The sequence below is a fragment of the Xenopus laevis genome, chromosome 4L, assembly GCF_017654675.1.
Source record: "Xenopus laevis strain J_2021 chromosome 4L, Xenopus_laevis_v10.1, whole genome shotgun sequence".
Classification (NCBI taxonomy): Eukaryota; Metazoa; Chordata; class Amphibia; order Anura; family Pipidae; genus Xenopus; species Xenopus laevis.
This window is the reverse complement of record NC_054377.1, coordinates 44,199,054-44,219,788: the sequence shown is the minus strand read 5'-3', so window position 1 is coordinate 44,219,788 and position 20,735 is coordinate 44,199,054. Positions and strand designations below refer to the sequence as shown.

General features: G+C 38.4%; 1 protein-coding gene across 2 annotated transcripts in view; it reads left to right on the top strand.

Moving 5' to 3' along the window:
* The first annotated feature begins 7,321 nt into the window (after window positions 1–7,321).
* Window positions 7,322–20,735, top strand: part of LOC108714022 (guanine nucleotide-binding protein G(o) subunit alpha) — a 115,290-nt gene continuing 101,876 nt past the window's right edge. Inside the window, exons 1-2 of one of the 2 annotated variants that reach the window (XM_018257849.2) lie at window positions 7,322–7,725; window positions 8,341–8,383. In XM_018257849.2, coding sequence (XP_018113338.1) covers window positions 7,608–7,725; window positions 8,341–8,383 — 161 coding nt within the window. In that variant the 5' untranslated portion in view covers window positions 7,322–7,607. The remainder of the gene's footprint in view (window positions 7,726–8,340; window positions 8,384–20,735) is intronic. The other variant, XM_018257850.2, reaches the window with a different exon arrangement.

Sequence of the window (20,735 nt, the reverse complement as noted above, 5' to 3'; positions counted from 1 at the left end):
TAGGATTCGGTTCGGGATTCGGCCTTTTTCAGCAGGATTCGGTTTCAGCTGGATCCTTCTGGCCGGGCCGAACCGAATCTGAATTTACAGATGCAAATTAGGAGTGGGGAGGGAAATCGCGTGACTTTTTGTCACAAAACAAGGAAGTAAAAAATGTTTTCCCTCTCCCACCCCTAATTTGCATATGCAAATTAGGATTCGGTACGGTATTCGGCTGAATCTTTTGGGAAGGATTCGGGGTTCGGCCGAATCCAAAATAGTGGTTTTGGTGCATCCCTAGTTTATTACAACGATTATTAAAAACGCCTCCATAAGGACCGAGTTTTGCAGAATCAGTGAATAATGTTTTGAATGGCAATACCAGTAGGAAACATTTACCACTTTGTGGCTCTTTCTGGTTGTTTGATTTTAAAGATGATTCAGTAAATTATATAATTAATTTTAATTGAACCCATGAGCAAAAAAAATCACATTGCTTTTGGTTAGTGTTTACACTTTGTCTATCAACATAACTATTTCCAATTTGATTGCTGCAAAGCAGTCACTGTAATCACATGTACTAGCAGAAACGAGAAAATAAATTATGATGACAGTTCATCATCAAACAGTTCATCAAACGTTTACATGAAAAAACAATTACAATATAGACTAACTTGGTGATTGGATTATTAAATACACTATATCAGTATTCCATATTTGTCCATACTTCTTTTCTTTCACTAAGGTAGAGTTTTCCAAAATGTGAAACACAAAATTATCGTAAAAAAGTACCCAGACCTAGCTAAAAGGCCATATAAAGTGAGAAATGGGAGGGCGGTTATTTTCTGTTGAGAAGAAGCCTCAAACAAGAACAATGTGGCTGTCACAATTATGTTTTATCTTAACATTTTAAAAGCTATGGGGAGGTCCTTTAGATATGTTGGACTAAAAAAGGGAGCCTGAGCCTAAAAGTCATCATCATTTATTTATATAGCGCCGACAAGATACGCAGTGCCTTACCTTAGTTATAACAAACAGGGAATAAATGGTGGATAACAAACAAGGGTTACAGAGTACAAAAAAAGCAAGAAAACTAACGCTTTTACTGGATTATTCAAATGTGAATTTCCTGGAGAATTTCTCTGTTAATGAGTCCTGCTGATTTTTTGCAATATCAGAGAACAAATTTGTAAACTTTAAGGCCCAATATGATACGGGTATGGGATTGGTTATTCTGAACCCCATTTTAATCAAATAACTGAAATTTTTCCTTTTTCTCTGTAATAATAAAACAGTGCCTTGAACTTGATCCCAACTAGGTTATAATTAACCCTTATTGGAGGCAAAACAATCCTATTGGGATTTATTAATATCTAAGTTATTTTTAAATAGACTTTAGGTATGGAGATCCATATTACAGAAAGATCCCTTATCAGGTCCCAAGCATTCTTGATAAATAGGTCCCCTACCTTATAGTAAATAAAACCAGTTTTGTCCACTTTTGAGGCAAGTAAGCACATTCTACAGACAATAGAATTGAATTGGTGTTTTTGTTGTTCTGACTGTTGGCAGGTGTAATTTAGGGGCATATTTATTAAGGTGTGAAATTAGAGCTTGCCACAATTCATTAAAAGGTAACTCCCCAGCTGTCTATTCACCTTTACAGGATTTTATAGTGAACTCTATTTTCACACTTTGAAAAGCACTGCTTATTTTCTTTCATCTATATGGTGATCCCAAAACTGCTTAATAGGCACTAAACCTCAGGATGTGCTTAACACTAGCACCTTTAAGGACACAAACCATTCACTTGATGTTTAAGCTCTTATTGAGTCTCTTATAGTGTCCTGTTATGTTTTTCTGTGGCTACTGTTTCCTTACAATATCATCAATAAAATATATTCTCAATAGGATAAAACAACACCTCATTCCTCTAAACAAACATCTGTTCCAGCTTGTTTGTATTCATAGGGAGATGGTCAGGATTCTAAACTGGATAAAGGTTCGATGTTGGTGTCTTTTCTGCCAATAAAAGTCCCTGTCCCCTTTGGTTTTAGCTTGCAGGTACTCTACAAAAATGCCTGAAACTTCATGGCAAGGTTTGACAATCTTTGTATGCAACAGAACAAAAGACTAAGATAAAACGTACAGTTGTTTGACTACGTTTTGACTAAAACTGGGAGGTATAACAGAATCAAAATCCGAGACAAGTCAAGGTCAGGTTTATTAGAACTCAAGGACAAGTGAAGAACTAGATCAACAAGGACAAAGATATACAATATAATGTGAGATTGCCAAATGGTCAAAACCAGAAAATAATATACTTTATAAGACATTAAAGGGGTTGTTCACCTTTGAGATAACTTTTAATATGATGTAGAGATTGATATTTTCAGACAATTTGCAATTGGTTTTAATTTTTTATTATTTGTGGTTTTTGAGTTATTTAGCTTTTTATTTAGCAGCTCTTCAATTTGCATTTTAAACAATCTGGTAGCTAGGGTCCAAATTACACTAGTAACCATGCATTGATTTGAATAAGAGACTGGGATATGAATAGGAGAGGCCTGAATAGAAAGATGAGTAATAAAAATTAACAATAACAATACATTTGTAGCCTAACAGAGCATTTCGTTTTTTAGAAGGGGTCAGCGACGCCCATTTGAAATTTGCAAAAAGTCAGAAGAAAAAGGCAAATAACTATAAAACTATAGAAAATAAATAATGAAAACCAATTGAAAAGTTGCTTTAAAAGTGAACCACCCCTTTAAGCTTAATAACAGTGGAACATATAATAAAAATTTAAATAACAAGATATTACAAGATGTCATAAACAAAGCAAATGATGTTGAAGATTGAAGAAAGGAAACAGGTGCCACCCCCCACCCCAGAGCCACCATTATGCTTTACTAAGTTAAAATGAGTCTCAACATCTATATCAATAGACAGTCTGGTTTGGAATATAAATCTGTTTACATTACAGTACTAACTACACCATGTGTATTCAAGTCGATTGGACTTCCATAGTGTCCCTCAGATGCAAGAGTAAATGGTTTGATTTCAAATCAGGTTGTCAACGCATGAGATTATAGATCTATCAGAGTAGTTATCTATTTCTCTGTGTTTTTGTGGAAGAAGCTGGAATTAGTCACTCTTGACAAAACCATTCCTTTTACCAGTTGTTATCAGATAAATAGATGTTTCAATTGACATATATTGACAAATAAGACATAAGTTATTTCCAGTACAGTTGAGCAACAATTTAATTTCTCATTTTAGGTGTACAAGCAAAGCAAAACTCCTTTTTCATATGGCATGCCAATGCTACCTACAATCAGCCAATCAACAGCTATTTGGGTGAGATATAATATTTTGGGTGAAAATAGTGTAAAAATAACCTATGCTGGTGGTGCCTTCATGAGACTTTTATGGTTGGCATTTTTGGGCATGAAATAAATGGGTTATTTAAAATGCCTAAAACTACAGTATTATAATGTGGCCTGGACTTGAAAGGTGACTCTTGAGGTTGTTGGTTAGACTGAGCTGGGAAAATACATTATAATATTCTTCCTTTTTATATGTGCAATCAAGTATCTTACTTATTTTACACTGAAAATTTCAGTATGAAGGCAATTCCTGTGGACAACCACTACAGAGGACATAGCACACAGAATGATATTACTATATTGCAGAGATCTTCAGGCTTTCTGTACAAAGGCCCACTTTGTGGATCAAGATTTTCTAAAGCCACGCTTATCTCATAGAATATGGATATAGGAAACCATAACAATCACTCAGTTGTAGCTTCAGTGATTTATACCATGCAATAGTTTGATATATATATCCATAGATGTATATAAAGTGACCCCTAAATCTCCCACTCACTTTCCACTACAAAAGGCCCCCTGAGGGGGGTGGGTAGACTGAGAGTTTGGGTACCAGTAGTATATGACATAGAGTATTTAAGAATACTGTATTTTGGGGGAAGAAGGACCCCTGCACACTATACATAGTGAAAGAACCGTATGCCAAAAATCTGGTGGTACCCATGATCCAAAATTGTATGACTAACATAAGCAAATATATAATTATACATAACTCTGGGTGAAATTGGCACTAGTAGAGTGAAAAATGTAGACTGTCAACCTGCAGACTAGGCACTGAGGCACAAACATAAAAAAGGAAAGGTCCGTCTCTAACAACAAGTACATTTAAGACAAACAGGTATACGAGCACTCGTACACAAAAACATACTGAATAGATAATTATGTTTCAAGCACAGAAACACCTTGCAGATATGTGGACAACAGGCAGTTATAGGAGCAAATCCATATTAATACCCTTGGTTTGGATATGAGATGTTGAACAGGCAGGTATCTGGATACTTTTTAGATACTTTTAGAGCAATATAGAGCAGAAAAGAATTGAGCTGGGTGGGGGGAAAAATAAAATTTGTCTCCCCCACCTCAAAAGAATAGTGTTTACATGAGACGATAAAACTGTGCATTTCTACAAATCTCATTGGAATTCCTACTGGCTTCTGTAAGAACATTTCTCATCTGCTCACGATATATGGGGACAGAGACGAGTGACAGAAAAACTGTCGGGCAATGCATCTGACAAAAAGCGCCTGGGGACAGCACTAAAGATGTGCAATTGGTGTGAATAGACATGATATGAACTTATATGTACTAATTGGAAACAATGGAAATATCTTTTCAGCCATGGAAAATAACTAATTTCTCTGTACAAGTATTGAAATTTCACCGTAAAGGGGACTTGTCATACAGTCATAAAAATCTGTATAATAAAAGTCTTCAAAAGCAAAATGAAATTTGAAATATTTTTTTATTAAAACTCGGGATGCACAGAAACCAGGATTTGGTTCGGCGATTCGGCCAGTGTTTGGCCGAATCCTTCTGCCGACCGAATCTTTTGAGATGGTTTTGGCCGAATTCAAAATAGCGGATTCGGTGCATCCCTAATTAAAACATATAAATACCTGTTTTATTTAAAAACCTCAGCTGTCAATAATATATAGCCTACCATCACCTCTGTGCAGCAATTACTTTGACCTCTGTGTAAGTAAAGTTCATTTTGTCTGACTAACACGATATAATATTATTTTGAATTATTTTTCAGGGTGACATTAGACTCCCATAAGGTCTTCATTACTCCTAGGACACCAGCTTCCTCTCAGTCTGCTGTATTTGTTAATACTTCCCTGGTTGAGATTGAGCTATTTCCCAGCTGTCAAACTAAGTTCATCAGCAGGCCAAAGGCCACAATATTTCACATGGATAAACTTTAAGAAAATAATCAAAACCAAAGCACAACCTATTATATTGCTAAGGTAAGCTGAACTATGTATCGTTGTGAACAGTGTGGTATGTACCATATAACGGAACATGTATGTTTCTACTTACTTGTGTTTGTCTATAGTATTTACAATACTGCATTATGATGAAAGGGGTTTGTAAAGTAGATTATAAAATTCTAAAATTGTTATGACAGTGTCCAACGGGAGGATACTAAATTGATTCTTTGTAGCTCACTACAAAAGATAATATAAATGTTCTACAAAGAGTGCACATTTTATCACTGGTCCTATGGGCATTTCATGGCCAGAATTAGCTATACCTGATGCCTCACAACCCCCTATTTAAATAAATGTTTCAGCGGTGAGACAAACTTGCTCATCAGTTGTGTTTTACTCTGTAATCGGCATGTTTAATAGTTACGACCATGTATTGTAAATGGCACTTTATAAATCTGGTGATATCTGTTCACAAGTCCATTAAAATATTACTGTGCAGTTAGTCAATTTTAACTACCGGAGACATTTTCACAACAAAAACAGTCAAAATCAAAGCTTGCTTGAACCAGTCTAACCCTTCCTAACGCTTTTAGTCTTCCTAAAGCTATTCAGCTGACCATATTCGGCCAAATCACTGCACAAGAATGTATCCTGGGAGTTGTAGTTAGGGTTGCCACCTGTTTGGTTTTGACCATGTAAGGCCTGTTCAGGGCTCAACTTTCTGTTTGGTTTTCTGCCTTATGAAACAATAATCTGGCCAATACATGAAAAACATTTAAATACTAAGATACTCACCTCAACATGTCTTTTGTACTATCAAGTGCAGTTATTTTGTTATTATTACAGATACAAAAAAAAGCAAATCAGTAAAAAAAAAAAAAGATTTTTTTTTTCTTAATTAGCGTTTCTGTATTTCAGAGCTTTCTGGATAACTGATTTCTGTATAATAGAACTCATACCTGTAATTAAAGCTTTGGGCTCACTCATCAAGCAGAATGTAGCCAGAGATAAGTTTGCCACCTGTGTGGTTTTGAACTAGGCATCAACACTTTAAAACATTGCAAAACTGGATAGAAATCCAACCAGTTCATCTAAGTCAGGGGTGTCCAACCTGCGGCCCAGGATGGATATGAATTCAGCCCAGCTTGAAGGAGAAAGAAAATAAATGAGTAATAAATGTATGGAAATACAGAGAAAACAAGAGTGAAATAACACTTTGTGCTCTCTGAGTCCAAACACATTAACCACCTCAGTCTGTCGTCTTGTTAGGAACAGGCTTACTAGGCCAGGTTGTAACAATGTGGTGACCTATGGAGTAGGTCTGATCAATACGTGAGTTTGCCAGTGCACCCGGCACCAACATTTGCACTTTTGTATTAGTAATAATACTATAATAATAAGTCTGTTTAATATCCAGGTGTCCCATATTCCAATGTATAGCTCCAACTGGTTATTCAACTGGTATTGTAGTTCTTTTCTGTGTATTTTCTTTAATTTACACAGATCAAAAGTGTTTGTGTGTTTCATGTGTGGCCCCAGACCATTTTTTATTTTTCCAATGTGGCCCAGAGAAGCCAAAAGGTCGGACACCCCTGATCTTAGTGATGCAATAGCCTCGCCCTGGTGTCATAACACTGCCAACATCACTGTGCCCTCCTCTGATGTCATCATGCCTGTTCCTACATCACTGCCCCACCCCATTTTCGGGTGTAGCCATCAGCAAAGGTGGCAACCCTAGTTGTAGTTTAAAGCCAAGATTAGGCGCACCCGATTGAAGCGCCCTACTAATGTGTGCGACAGAAGCACGTCTTTGTGCTCAGGTGCGCCGTGACTACAAGCTACAGAGCTATGTGCACACAGAACGCCATATTAAAATCAATGTGCGAACAGTGGGAAGTCCAGTCTCATAGGCTGTAAAGCATTGGGCGTAAGCAAGAACCCCATGTGACTCTTTCTCGGTGACTGAGAGAATCACGTGACGGTCCGAAAAATGGGCGGGTCAAGAGCTGGCTCGCTCCCGAACTCGCTTTAGTTTGTGTCTGGGCGCTCCCGCGGCCGCGCGCTCAGTGACGTCAAAGCGGCAGCAGAGACGGAGATAGCGGGACAGATCTGAAGGGACAGATAGAGCGACACGACAGAGAGATTCGCCGCCCGTTAGCTGTCGCTGTCACCGGCACACTGGGACTCATCTCCATCCCCACTGTTTCAGCCGTAGCCAGGAAACAAACCCTCGCAAACCCGCCGCCGGGAGAAGGACCCGGGACCCCCTCCGCCCGCTCCCGCCGGACCCGGGACTCCCCCCCGAGCAGTCATGGGCTGCACACTGAGCGCGGAGGAGAGAGCAGCGCTGGAAAGAAGCAAACAGATCGAGAAGAACCTCAAGGAAGATGGAATCACCGCTGCCAAGGATGTGAAACTGCTGCTGCTGGGTGAGCCATGCGTCCACTACACTAATCCCAAATAGCCCCCCTCTCTCTTACACAGCAATGGGCGATTTGTATATTGCTTAGGGAAGGGTTATTCAATATGCGGCCCGTGCCTGTTGTTAAACTACAAGTCTCTGCACCTTCTATGTCAGCGGATGTCGGGTCTCGTAGTTCTGCAAGAGCCGCAGGGTGGGCACAGCTTGGCATAGTGTAATGGATAGGGGATTCACTGTCACATCCTAGTATGTAGTCCGGGTGTATTGTATGGCCCATTTGTGCAGAAGTGAGTGAGTGGTGCCAGTGAGTGGTGCCGGGAGAATGATGTAGGGCAGTGGGATCAGTAGCAGGCTGCAGCTATTTAGCTTCTATACCTACACTCACTCATAGCTCACACGTTTATTGGTTTCATTCGAAGGGAAAATAAGTCATTCAGTTGCAGTCCATCGCCCATGTTCTATGACTACTGGGGGGAGTCGCATATCGCAGTGATTTCATGTATCATGTAATGTAACAACCAGCTGGAATGCAAGAAAGATTGTGGCTGTGCACTATTATATGCTGCTCGCCTGTTTTCCCATCCTACATCCTGATGGAAAGTCTTCTCTCTAACCCTTACAGGGGCTGGGGAATCTGGGAAAAGCACCATTGTGAAGCAGATGAAGTAAGTGACTCTACCCCCCCTCCTCCCCCTGAGCTGTGTGTGAGCCGCCATGTTTAGTGCCGCCTGGCCCTGTGCACTGATTGCAGGGAGCTGTTCACAGCTTGTGGTGCTGAACCCATTCAATCGTGCGGGCTGCTGCTGTCTGTTATACTAATAATATATAATAATTCTAGCCCACATTGTATGACGTGTATTAGGGTTGTGTGTATGTAGATGGATCTTGCCTATTAACCATCTCGCTTCCCGGCTGGGCCTCTGTTGTATTGTGTAAAGGAGGCCTGTTCTCTCTCTGCCCAATTGTTATCACGAATTCTCCTCCTCCTTTTCTTCGGATCTGCAGGAGTTGCTTTGCATGCGGCATGTGAGCAGACAGCGATTAGTGCGCTCTACTCCTTGCACACTCAGCTGCTGTGACACAATTACACACACATAGTCGCTAATTACCAACATCCTCACACAAACACAGAATGATTCTCCATCTGAGTGACAGCATAGCACAAATAATGAGATCTCCCTGGGAGGCGGCTGGGTGTAGCCTAGCGCTATCCCCCCTTGCTTATATCCCCCCCTTGCTTATACCCCCCTTGCTTATACCCCCCTTGCTTTTATCCCCCCCTTGCTTTTATCCCCCTGCTTAGATGGATGTTTGAATTGGTTGTTATTACCAGGGCAAAAACACCCAACTGTGGGTTGGTGGGCTAGATACGGAGGCGGTGTTGGTGTAACCCCGATTGACTCTCTGGTTGCTGTTAGGAAGAGGGAACCATTGATGGCATTGCATGAGGAGGGCAGTCGACAGATTTCATTAATGGGGGGGGGGCTAGAGGTAACTTATTTAATATTCTCAATAGTGGAAGCAGGAGGGGGAAGTGGCAGGTGGTGTAGGGTGTGTGTTAATTGCTTTAAAGAATTGTACAAAAGACCATGGAAGGATATTGGGTATAGGAAAAACGTATAATATGTATGACTTTAGGTAATAGTAATGATGGGAGGAATATTTTATTTCATTGTAATGTTCTCCTATGTATGTACTGAAATCCTGCATTATAGGTGTAGGTCTGTGTGGCTGTATCCCACTGTATGTAAAGGGTGGGGGAGGGGAGTGCGGTGTATATGTAGAGATGTATATATCTATCTATCTATCTATATATATATATATATATATATATATATATATATATATATATATATATATATATATATATATATATATATATATATATATATATATATATATATATATATATATATATATATATATATATATAGTGCATTGCTGTGGCATCTCGATAGATTGGGAAAGCATTATTTTGAGTGCATTGTGCTTTGCGGGAATGAGGGAATGTACTTCATATGTATGTATGTATGTATGTATGTATATATATATATATATATATATATATATATATATATATATATATATATATATATATATATTGTTCTATATATGCGCACCCCCCTTTATCAACCTTTATCTCAGGCAATAGTGAGTGAGATTTTCTTAACTGACAGCGAGTCGAGGGAAGGGATTGGAATTCAGCTGAGCTGTCAGATTTCAGTGTCTAGTACAAAAAATGGCCGACGTACATTGTATACCCATTTTTATTAGGGGGCCTGGTAGCTGATCATACAACGTCTAACATTATTAAACGTGCTTGCCGAGGTCTCTGCATATTTGAGGGCAGCGGAGACGCGTTGATCTTTATAAATTCATATTTGCGAGTTTAGACAATTAAGCCTTTTCAGTGTGTTCAAAATGTCAGCAAATCCCAGCCTCCCCTGTCAGTTTACCAATCGATAGGTATTCTGGGAATTGTAGTTTACAGCACCTGGTTGAAAAAGAAACCATTTATTTTATGTCTTTATTCATTTATTTGAGACGGTGCTGCTTCCTTTGGATTTATTTCTCATCCGCACTCCCTCTCCCCTCCCGAACACAAGCGCTCAGCCACCTCAGCGCTTCTCGCATTCAGGAGGTGGACAGCGCCCAACCGGGATTCGGAAGTGTTCGGGGCGGAGCCTACAGCTTCGGCTGCGCCCGGTTTTCTGCTTTCGGCGCTTCGTTTTTTGTCGTAAACCATGGTTAAAATCGGAATCCTTCGGCAGGCCAAGTGTCGGCAGCCATACATTCGTTGCTGTTGTTGGATTTTTGTATCTTGACAGGGCTAGTTATTCTTGTAGTATGCTATATTGCAGGATGATACTGCCTCATGATCCCTGCACAAAAGGATGTGTTTTTGACTGAATATCTAACTAAAATAATAATTTTTATACAAATGTAGTGATGAGGGGGGAATGAATAACAAGACAAAAATATTGTAGATTGATATGTTGATAGGTGATCTGTTGAGCTATGTCACTGAAATGCTTTGAAGGCAAGCTGCAGCAGCCTTACTCACTGAAATGTTTTCAGACAATGGGCCTCATATAATAAAAGGTGCAAAGTTTGCTACAGCTCTAATCACCCGTAGCAACCATTCAGCAGGTACCATTTACTGTCACCTGTTTAAAAGCAAACATCCCATTGATTGCTATGGGTTACTGCAACTGGGCAGCTTTATGCCGTCTATTACATATAGTGGTACTGTATGTCTGCAGGAGACTTTATAAGAAAAGTGTAGGATCTGTTGCAAACTGCAAATATTGCTCTTGGCTATGCAGACCGTGCAATGGTACATGGTAGTAGCAGTATACATAAAGGCTTCTGTGAAAGGGAATATGGGACACTCTGTATAGTAGAGGCAGGTGGTGCCTGTAGCAGTGGCATAACTTAACAGAACAGGGCCTGGCTCACACCATCAGCTGCCGGCTCTCTCTGTCCTCCTGACCCCTTGCCCACCGCTCTCCCGCCAGCCCGATTGCTGGCTTATTTCCAGAAGGAGGTGGATTTATAAGCAGTCCCAGTGATGGTCAGGTTCCTCCAGGCCCCAATGTTATCGCTTCTGCTGTATAGTAGTTATGCTATTGGATAATGGCCTCTGCGATGTAAGATTTAGAGGAAAATTTCGCAAATGTTGGATCAATTTATTAACAATACAGTAAAGGTGACCATACACGGGCAGATAATGCTGCTGATATCGGTCGTTTAGACCAATTTGACAGCTAATCTGCCCGTGTATGGAGGCTTCCGACGGGTCTTTCCCATCGATATCTGGACATGATATCGATCAGGAAAGTTTGATTTTTCGACGACCGACCAGTCTGAGCCTATTGCGCTCATCGTAATCCGATCGTTCGTCATTAGGGCTGAACGCTCAGATTACCCCCGATATAGCCCTGCCGTTAGTGGCATATCGGGGAAAAGATCTGCTCGTTTGGCGATGTCACAAACGAGCGGATCTTGTAGTGTATGGCCACCTTAAGTGTAGCAGCCATTCATCTTTGATTTCATTAGTCTTACTGCACTAAACTGACTAAAGCTTATTGGTTAATATAGGGTACTTCACTGGTGCAGAATTGCCTATATATTTGTTAAATGTTCTCTAAAACTTACTGTATATGCTTGGTAGAGAACTGAATGTTTTGGTTGGCCACAGGGTAGTGTTGCAAGTACAGCTAGGTGAACAAGTCCTGGAATCCCATGATCACAGGGCCTCTGATGTATAGCACCTGCTTGTAGACATCCCATAGCAAACTTGTGTATCTTATATAACATAAAGAGGCCATACAATTTTTTTACTGTTATAACAGTATCCCTTTACATAAATAAATGCATTGCCTTGTGATATTTACTTTGGACACTGTAGATTTTAATGAAAGCTAGTTGACGAGTATTGTAACAGTCTTTTGATAAGATTATTAGGTGTATGAGAACCATTAATTATTTGGTTACTAGACTATAATACAGTATGTAGTGAATCTGGAACCTTTTTTTGATGGACATCAATAAAGAGACAAAGTCATAATGCATATGATACATAGACATATCGATAAATATTTATTAAAGTTGAAAATGCATACATGATGGAACGGGGGTGGCCGAGGGGGCTGTGTCCCCCCCACAGAATTTCCATCCCTGGTTTTAGAAGTGAGCAACAGGCAGTCGGCCTGTTGAAAATCATCTTCTGCTGTTCCTAGAGCTTACCAGAGTCTGCCAGTTGTAAATTTTACGACTTTTATAGGATTTTTAGAGGCTATTTATCAAAGCCTGAAAATAGAACAAGCTCTCTCTTCACCTTTTGATAAATATTCTCTTACAAATCTTATATGAGTGAATAGATGGCAGTAACATTTTCCTCTGGAGAACTGTGGGGAAATATGTCCATAGGTGTGCATTCAGAAGGATTTGCCAGTGCAAGCAACCATGTCATTATTTAAATTACTATTTACGTGTTGTTTGGTTGTTGAGGCCTGTACTGTACTTCTGTAAGTTATAATGCATCTGCAGTGTTGTATGTGGGATAGAAACTGGATAAGCTCTGTGGTGTGAAAATACATCTGTAGTATTGGGGTCTCCAGGAAGTATAATGATTACTCAGCACAAAAAAGAAGTGGCCCAGATGCACCACCCTGAGCCCTCAGCACGGGGGGCGGACAAACCGACGAACCAATATGGAGCAGGCACTCAAAAAAGGCAAACTTCCACCAGGCAACAGTTCATAGTGAAAAGAGTTTATTGTGTCATCAGCCTGATGCGTTTTGTGTCATAAACACTTAATCATAGGCTCTGTGGTGTGTTTTTAATAGAAAGCTACTCTATCTGTGAATGCAGGTGGAGAGGTAATTGAATAACAAGACAATTAGCTTCTAATTACACTGTGAATTTGTATAGGAAGGAACTGTTTTGTGTGGGTAATATGAAAATTCATCTTCCTTATAGCAAGCTTGTGCTGAGAAGCTTCCTTTTTGTTTGTTGCCAGTAATGGTTAAGACTATACAGGTATGGGATCCGGAAACCTGTTATTTAGAAAGCTCAGAATTACGGAAAAATGGTCTGCCATAGACTCCATTTTATCCAAATAATCCAAATTTTTTAAATTATTACTTTTTTTCTCTGTATTAATAAAACCGTGCCTTGTACTTGTTTCAAATTAAGGTATAATTAATTCTTATTGGAAGCAAAAACATCTTATTGGGTTTATTTATTGTTTGCATGATTTTTTAGTAAACTTCCGGTATGAAGATCCAAATTACGGAACGATCTGTTATCCGGAAAACCCCAGGTCCCAGAGCATTCTGGATAACAGATCCCATACCTCTATTAGGTACAGAACATTATAATAAACTTAGAACAGAGTTTTTTTTTTGTCCCATAATGTTAATTGCAGTTTTTCGTTTTTTGCCGTTTTAGATGTCCATATGGACTTCCATATGGCCTTTGTTAGTGTTAGTTTGATTAAGACATCTCATTTGTATATAGCATACAATAGAAAATGGTTCTAATGTTATAGCCTACTTGCCAGCAGCAGTGGAATGGCTCTAGGTAGACAGTACCACTTCGAGCTCTGCATCAATTCTCTGGTGTGCAAGAGTGACAATTAAGTACTGTAAGTGCAATTTGTGCAATTATCTAGTGACAAGTCTGAACAAGTGCACGGAAATCAATGTTAACATAATCAGGCATTTTATAGAAAGTAATATTAGCAGAAAGTGCTTTTGCGTCTTAATGTGTAGAAGTATTCAGACAGTTCGAAAAGAGTTTGCTATGAGAACTTGTAAAAAAACATGATATTTGCTAAGTGCTTGTCATGAATTACAGCAGTTCTTGGAAAATCAGGCAATGTCCTTTTTACCCATTGCTCTTGCTACACCTCCATGAGGTCACATGATTGCTATAGTAACGTATAAATGTCACAGCCCAATAATACACATGGATGGTACCACAGACCTGTCAGCAGTCAGTGTTTACTTGTCTAGAGCAGTTACAGTCATTCAGCACCCACCCCTATTCCATTCATTGACAGACAGTGGTTGCCATCGGCAACCACAAGATAACATTCTTGGAAAGCTACCCCAAGATGCAGATAAGGAATACCACTAGAGCCTTGTGTGACGATATAGCCTACTTTTTTTAGTGTAATGTGGTTATATTTTTCAGAACAGATAGCTTACTGACCTTACACAAAGATAGTTAAGTGCCGTTGTTCCATGTAACAGAAAGTAAAGCATCTTCTTGTGATCCATGTACCTGTTGTCAAATATTCAGTTTAGACATATGAATTGAGATCTGACAGGATCACAGGATGGTCTTTTGAAACTGCCTGGTGAGCTGATGTGTGTCCAGATAGTAGTTGTACAATTGCCACACACTCTGATCAGATCTGGGCTTGTATGGTCAGCTTCACTTCACTCCGCATGATAGGAGTTGTAGGGTAGGGTCTGTGGCATGTTTTTATTACATTCAAGACAAAAATTAATTCCATACCTAGTGTACAGTTGGAGAAATATACTATGATCTATTTAGAGATCTACGGCAACATTCCAATTTCCATCACGTTTATGTTATGCATGACACCAAAAAGTTTTAATTTTTCTTGGCAGGAGGTTATTAACCGGTTTACAGTCTGGTGCCATGACATAAATGCATGTGAGCATTAAGATATTAATAAGCCCAGCCCCTTTTTTAGTCTTGTAGCTACCAATGGCTTCCTGCTTTCAAGTCAGCGAGGCAACCAGAAAGAGCTGCAGCTGGGTTCACAAAGAGACTCCTGCAGCTACTCTTCCTTCCATTTGAAATGGGGCCAAGCTTTTGAGCTTTGCTTGTCATGCACAAGTTTACTTCATGCTGGTTGATCATTGAGAAGGAATGATCGATACACCATTCATTCATTCTAATGCTTGAGGTTTTAAAGGCCTGTCCTTATAAAGAACTAACAGCAAGTAATTCACAGAAAAGATAGTTAGATACATTGGTGTCTTTTTGCCTGCAGCTTTTTAGTGGCCTTCTGTTTTAAGCAGTACAATATTTCTGATGAATAAAATCAGTAGTTTGAAATGGAACCAGATGTAGCCTAATGTTTTCAAGTATTGGCTTGGAGGAAAGTAGGTTTGGCAAAGTTACTAATTCTGCATGATGCCTGTTTGTGATACCTTCATCGATGTTGGTTGGTATACTTGGCAACATAATATCCTTTCTGTCAGTGCGAGACAATGCCATGGAGCTCAAATAGGTCTGGTCCTGCAAAAAGTGTCAGTGGAAGCTGCATCTCTTCTTAACTATTTTTATTTTAGCACATAAATGGATTATTAGTATGACACTGGACATATAACTAGTAAATGTGGCTTGCTGGGTCTAAATAAGGACAGTCAAAAAAACACTTAAAGTGGACCTGTCACCCAGACACAAACATCTGTATAATAAAAGTTCTTTTCAAATTAAACATGAAATCCAATTTCTATTTTTTATTAAAGCATTCATAGCTGTTGTAAGCTCTTTTAAAAATCTCAGCTGTCAATCAAATATTATCTGCCCCTCCTCTATGCCATGGGTAGAGAGGCGGGGCAGACAATTACTTTCACTTTCCATTTAGCACTTCCTAGATGTCACTGCTCTCCACACATTCCACCGTTCTCTTTACCATTTAATTGTGTAGCCAGGGCATGGGGATGGACATCGGGTCCCCCATTCTGGTGCACAAACAAGATTTTGAGATGATGCAAGGCTTTCCTTAATAACAGTGTGCACAAAATGGCTGCTGTCTGCTTGCTATCATTTTGAATTCCCAGACTGAAGGAAACAAGATTCAAATAATTTATATAGTGTAATTAAAGTTCATTTTGACTAATGTGATAAAATAGGATTTTGAATAATTTTTTTTGGGTGACGGGTCCCCTTTAAAATATTTAAATTATATTTTCATTTGCTAAAAACCAAATCAGAAACTGTCATTGCTGTATGTGAGAATAGTCAAGAATTTCCTCATGGAATGATTGTTGTTTTGTTAATAGACCGGCATGAAATGAAAGCAAAGACATTTCTTTGTTCTTGCTCAGTTTTTGTTTTAGATGTTGATTTAGGGAAATGTCTGTGTAGTTGGAAAATCATAGTAAAACATGGGTTCATCAGCTACAAAATAAACACAATTAGTTTGCATAATTGGCCAATCAATTGCTGAGGCACCCATGAACCTCTTTGTAGGTACTCATAATTTTTTTTAATTTGATCTGTATTAATTGCCCACTGCATCCAGAAAATTGAACAACAATTTGATAGGTCAGCCTAAATATCTTTAGGTTGCTGAACGTAGTGTTGTCTGCAGACATGTTACTTTAAGTGCAAACTAAAGTCTTTGGTAAATATCACAGTTTTATCATAGATGTGACCAAGGAAATCATTTTGAGCCTTAATCCATGGTTGGTTTCCTTCCATCACCTGCATTTCTCTTTCTTCTTTTGTTAGTTATAGTAGTTGTTTGTTAAATATAGCAATATATATTTTCTCAGAAATCAATATTTAAGTAACATTGATTGCTAACAATGCTTTTATGGATGTATATCATATTGGTACAACATTACTAAAAGTAGGCCTTGCATTAGTAAAGTATGGCCACTCCTGCTCTACATTATACTAAAAGTTAACTTCGAGGTGAATGACCCCTTTAAATACCTGAATGATCACGTGTTTTCTTTAAAACTTATTAGAGGCTTTACGGTAGACATTCATAAAATTATAGACGTCGGCTGAAGACAGACTTGGTTCTGAGTTTGTTATTCCATTGTATTTATAATTTGACCAAATGGATTACAGTTGCTGTGTACCTCTACCTTTGTCTTTCTGGTTGGATCAAATTGGATGTGGTTGCACCCTCAGCAGTCTCATTGCTCATTACCCAGGGGTTGTCCTTTCTAGTGTGGGGATGGAAGCAAATGGATCCAGTTTCCCTGTCAGAAAATGTTCTGACTTAAGTCTGGTGAAAGTCACTAGTGTAAATTATTCAGTCCATGGTTTATGTATTATTTTGGTTCATAAAATGCTTTTGTTTTCTAATGAGTTTAATATATGAACAATAAACAACATATGGTGCCATATACAGGGTAGAACTGGGCCAAAAATATACAAGAAGGTGTCCAGTTCAGCCCAAGTTTGTTCCTTCCAAGTTTGCTCCTATCAAGTTTGCTCCTCCCAAGTTTAATCCACTTCCACTACAAGTGTTTTAGTGCAGCATAGGAAAAAATGGGATGAAGTAAGAAACAGGGTATAGAAAAAGGGAGCCAACAAAAGCGAATAAAATAATAACAATGTAGGGAGCAGAGGGGTGAATAAAGAGAGGAAGGATAATTGTGTATTGGGTCATTGGGATGGTGATTGTGGCCTTTTGTTTGTAGCAGCAGGGAGTGTACTTTTTTTTTAATTACATTTGCAGGTAACTGGTTATTATTATACTTTTGTAGGTAATTTATTATATCATTATTTTTATTATATAAGGATCTGTACATATATGCATACTTTTTCCTTTTTGGTTTTCCTGATATTGTTTGGCCAGATATAGGATGTTTTGCTAGGCTTTTAGAAAGACATTGCACTGGAAACACTTTTCTACTGAGAAACATATTGATTTTTATTATCATTGATTATTGCTAAGCTGTCTTTTAAATGCTCTTAATTGTTTAATTGCGTGTTTCCACTGTACAGCTGTGTAGAGTCTATACACATTGTCACATTTGTGTTACAATTTCTTTTTTACTTTTGTTATACTAACTATATTCTTTTCACTTTACCAAAGCTGCATGGTTTAAAATAAAAGCCAAGAAAAAAATAGGCTTAGTATTCTTGTTTGAGGGCTAAACTTTCTAGGTACTGCAGTCTTTTGCACATAAAATATTCATCTAGATTAGGAGCTCCCAAATGTTTTTCACCAGGGTTTTGCATGCTTGTCATATTCAACCCTAAACCTTCACCCACTTGCAACATCATCCGTTACATTTACGTTTTCAGGTTTCTTAAAAAAATTCTGATATTCTAGTTGCAGCTGGAATCCGTTTAAATATAGTACTTTGGATAAACAGTTGTTTCCCATATGTGGAAGTCTCACTTCATATTTACAAAAACACCCAATTAAAAAAAAGTGTCATTAGGCCTTACAGATTAAGAATGACTTTCCTAGATCTTCTTTTTCAGTCTTACTTATCTGCCATACTTCCCACCTTGTATTCTGAAAAGCCCTATTTGGGCCAGCACATTGATAATCAATTTGCATAAAGATCTACTCGCCAAATGATTGTATCTTTAAGTCTATGTCCAGCTTAAGCCTAATTTTGTCTCCGGTACCATTTCATAACTATTAAGTAGTCCCTGTTTTGCTAGTATGTACAAAAAATCAACGTTTTGGGGAAAACAGGTATTAGTACTGGCCTCCTCCACCGCCAGTTGTAAGTACGCTGAAAGAATATAAGAATGCCATTACCTGTATCAAAAGTGGGGTGTTCCCAAGTTTATTAAAGTGCTCTAGACATGCAGGTCATGATCAAATGTTTCGGGACATCAACTGCCCTTCCTCAAGTCACTTGATGTGCCGAAAAGTTTGATCATGATCTGCATGTCTAGAGCACTTCAATAAACTTGGGAACACCCCACTTTTGATACAGGTAATGTCATTCTTACATTCTTTCAGAGTATTGCTAATATAACTGATTTAATTTCTGATCTAAATCAATACATGAAAAAAATGTCCATATAATTGTCAAAAAGATTGAACTGGTGATCAGTAGATCTCTAGACACTATCAACAAACATCTTATCTAATTCACCCTCCTGTTTCATGCTTATCATTGAGATATTTATTACAGGTATTTATTACATTTACGTTACATAAGAAATAGTTGTTTGTTAAATATAGCAATATATATTTTCTCATAAATCGATATTTAAGTAATATTGATTGCTAACAATGCTTTTATGGATGTAGATCATATTGGGACAACATCACTAAAAGTAGGCCTTGCATTAGTAATGTATGGCCACTCCTGCTCTACATGATACTAAAAGTTAACTTCGAGGTGAATGACCCCTTTAAATACCTGAATGATCATGTGTTTTCTTTAAAACTTATTAGAGGCTTTACGGTACGGTAAAATTATAGACGTCAGCTGAAGTCAGAATTGGTTCTGAGTTTGTTATTCCATTGTATTTATAATTTGACCAAATGGATTACAGTCGCTGTGTACCTCTACCTTAGTCTTTCTGGTTGGATCAAATTGGACATGGTTGCACCCTCAGCAGTCTCATTGCTCATTACCCAGGGGTTGTCCTTTCTAGTGTCCTTTCTTTAATTGTCAAAAAGATTGAACTATTATAGATGCAGATTTGTGTTAATTGACAGTGATAAATGACATGTTCAGAGGCAGACTTTACTCATGTGTTAGTAGTGTAAACTGCACACAATGAAATCAGTGCAGTAAACCATAGCAACCAATTATAGATTTGCTTGAAGTATACTCCCAGCTGATTTTGAGACATCATTGGAGGTTTTGGACATACCTTTGCCTTGCCTTACAGTACCCTGGGGGTTGTTTGCTTAGTTGTTTGTTATACTGCTAGGCATATGGTCAGTAAACATTAATAAGTATAATTAATGGGGCAGAAGTTATGCTGCACCCTGATTATGTGAGTTTGGCTGATACAGTACCTTATACTTTTGATTCAGAAGAATGTCTGCAAAGCCGGCACATCAGTGACACATCCACATTAACTGATATCACAAGTTGATCTATGTAAATTATCACAAACTAAAATGGATATTCACTATAAACTGCAGGTTTAACCTCTACCTACAAAACTGGACTTATCCAATCCTGTCTTCATTGTGTGCTATGCAGGCCCTTTTGGGTGTTGGTTATGTGATGTCTCTGCATAATAAGCCGAATTTAGTGGTTTATACACTGTGAGTGAATTTTCTATAAATCTAATACCATGTGATGACCTATGGTTTCCTGTTGTGCCTAAACTGACATTGGTGGTTTCCTGTTGTTGGGTGAATACTAACATGCCAATTTACATTTCTAATAAGCATATTTAGTGACAAGGCTGTTTATTTCCTTTTGTACATTTTGAAATGAGTGTAGTTCCCTGTTTTTGTGTAACAATTCAGTAGATTTTGTTTTCTTCACACTCTACTTGGACGACTCCTCCAGAATTTAGGGGGATATTTATCAAAAGTTGTGTTTTAGAGGTTTGTGAGATTTTTTTATACATCAAATGAACTCACAACTCAAATGTTTTCTGATTTAAGAAAAAACACAAATGGTAAAAACTGGAGTCATTGAATTTGGGTGAAAAACCTGAAAATCTGAATTAATTGATGCCCACCGAAAAAAACCCTGAACATCATGAAGGTTACAGACATCTTCAAATGGTTGAAGGGACCTCTGCCATTGACTTCTTCATGACCGGTATTTGCTGGAGCATTTTCAGATT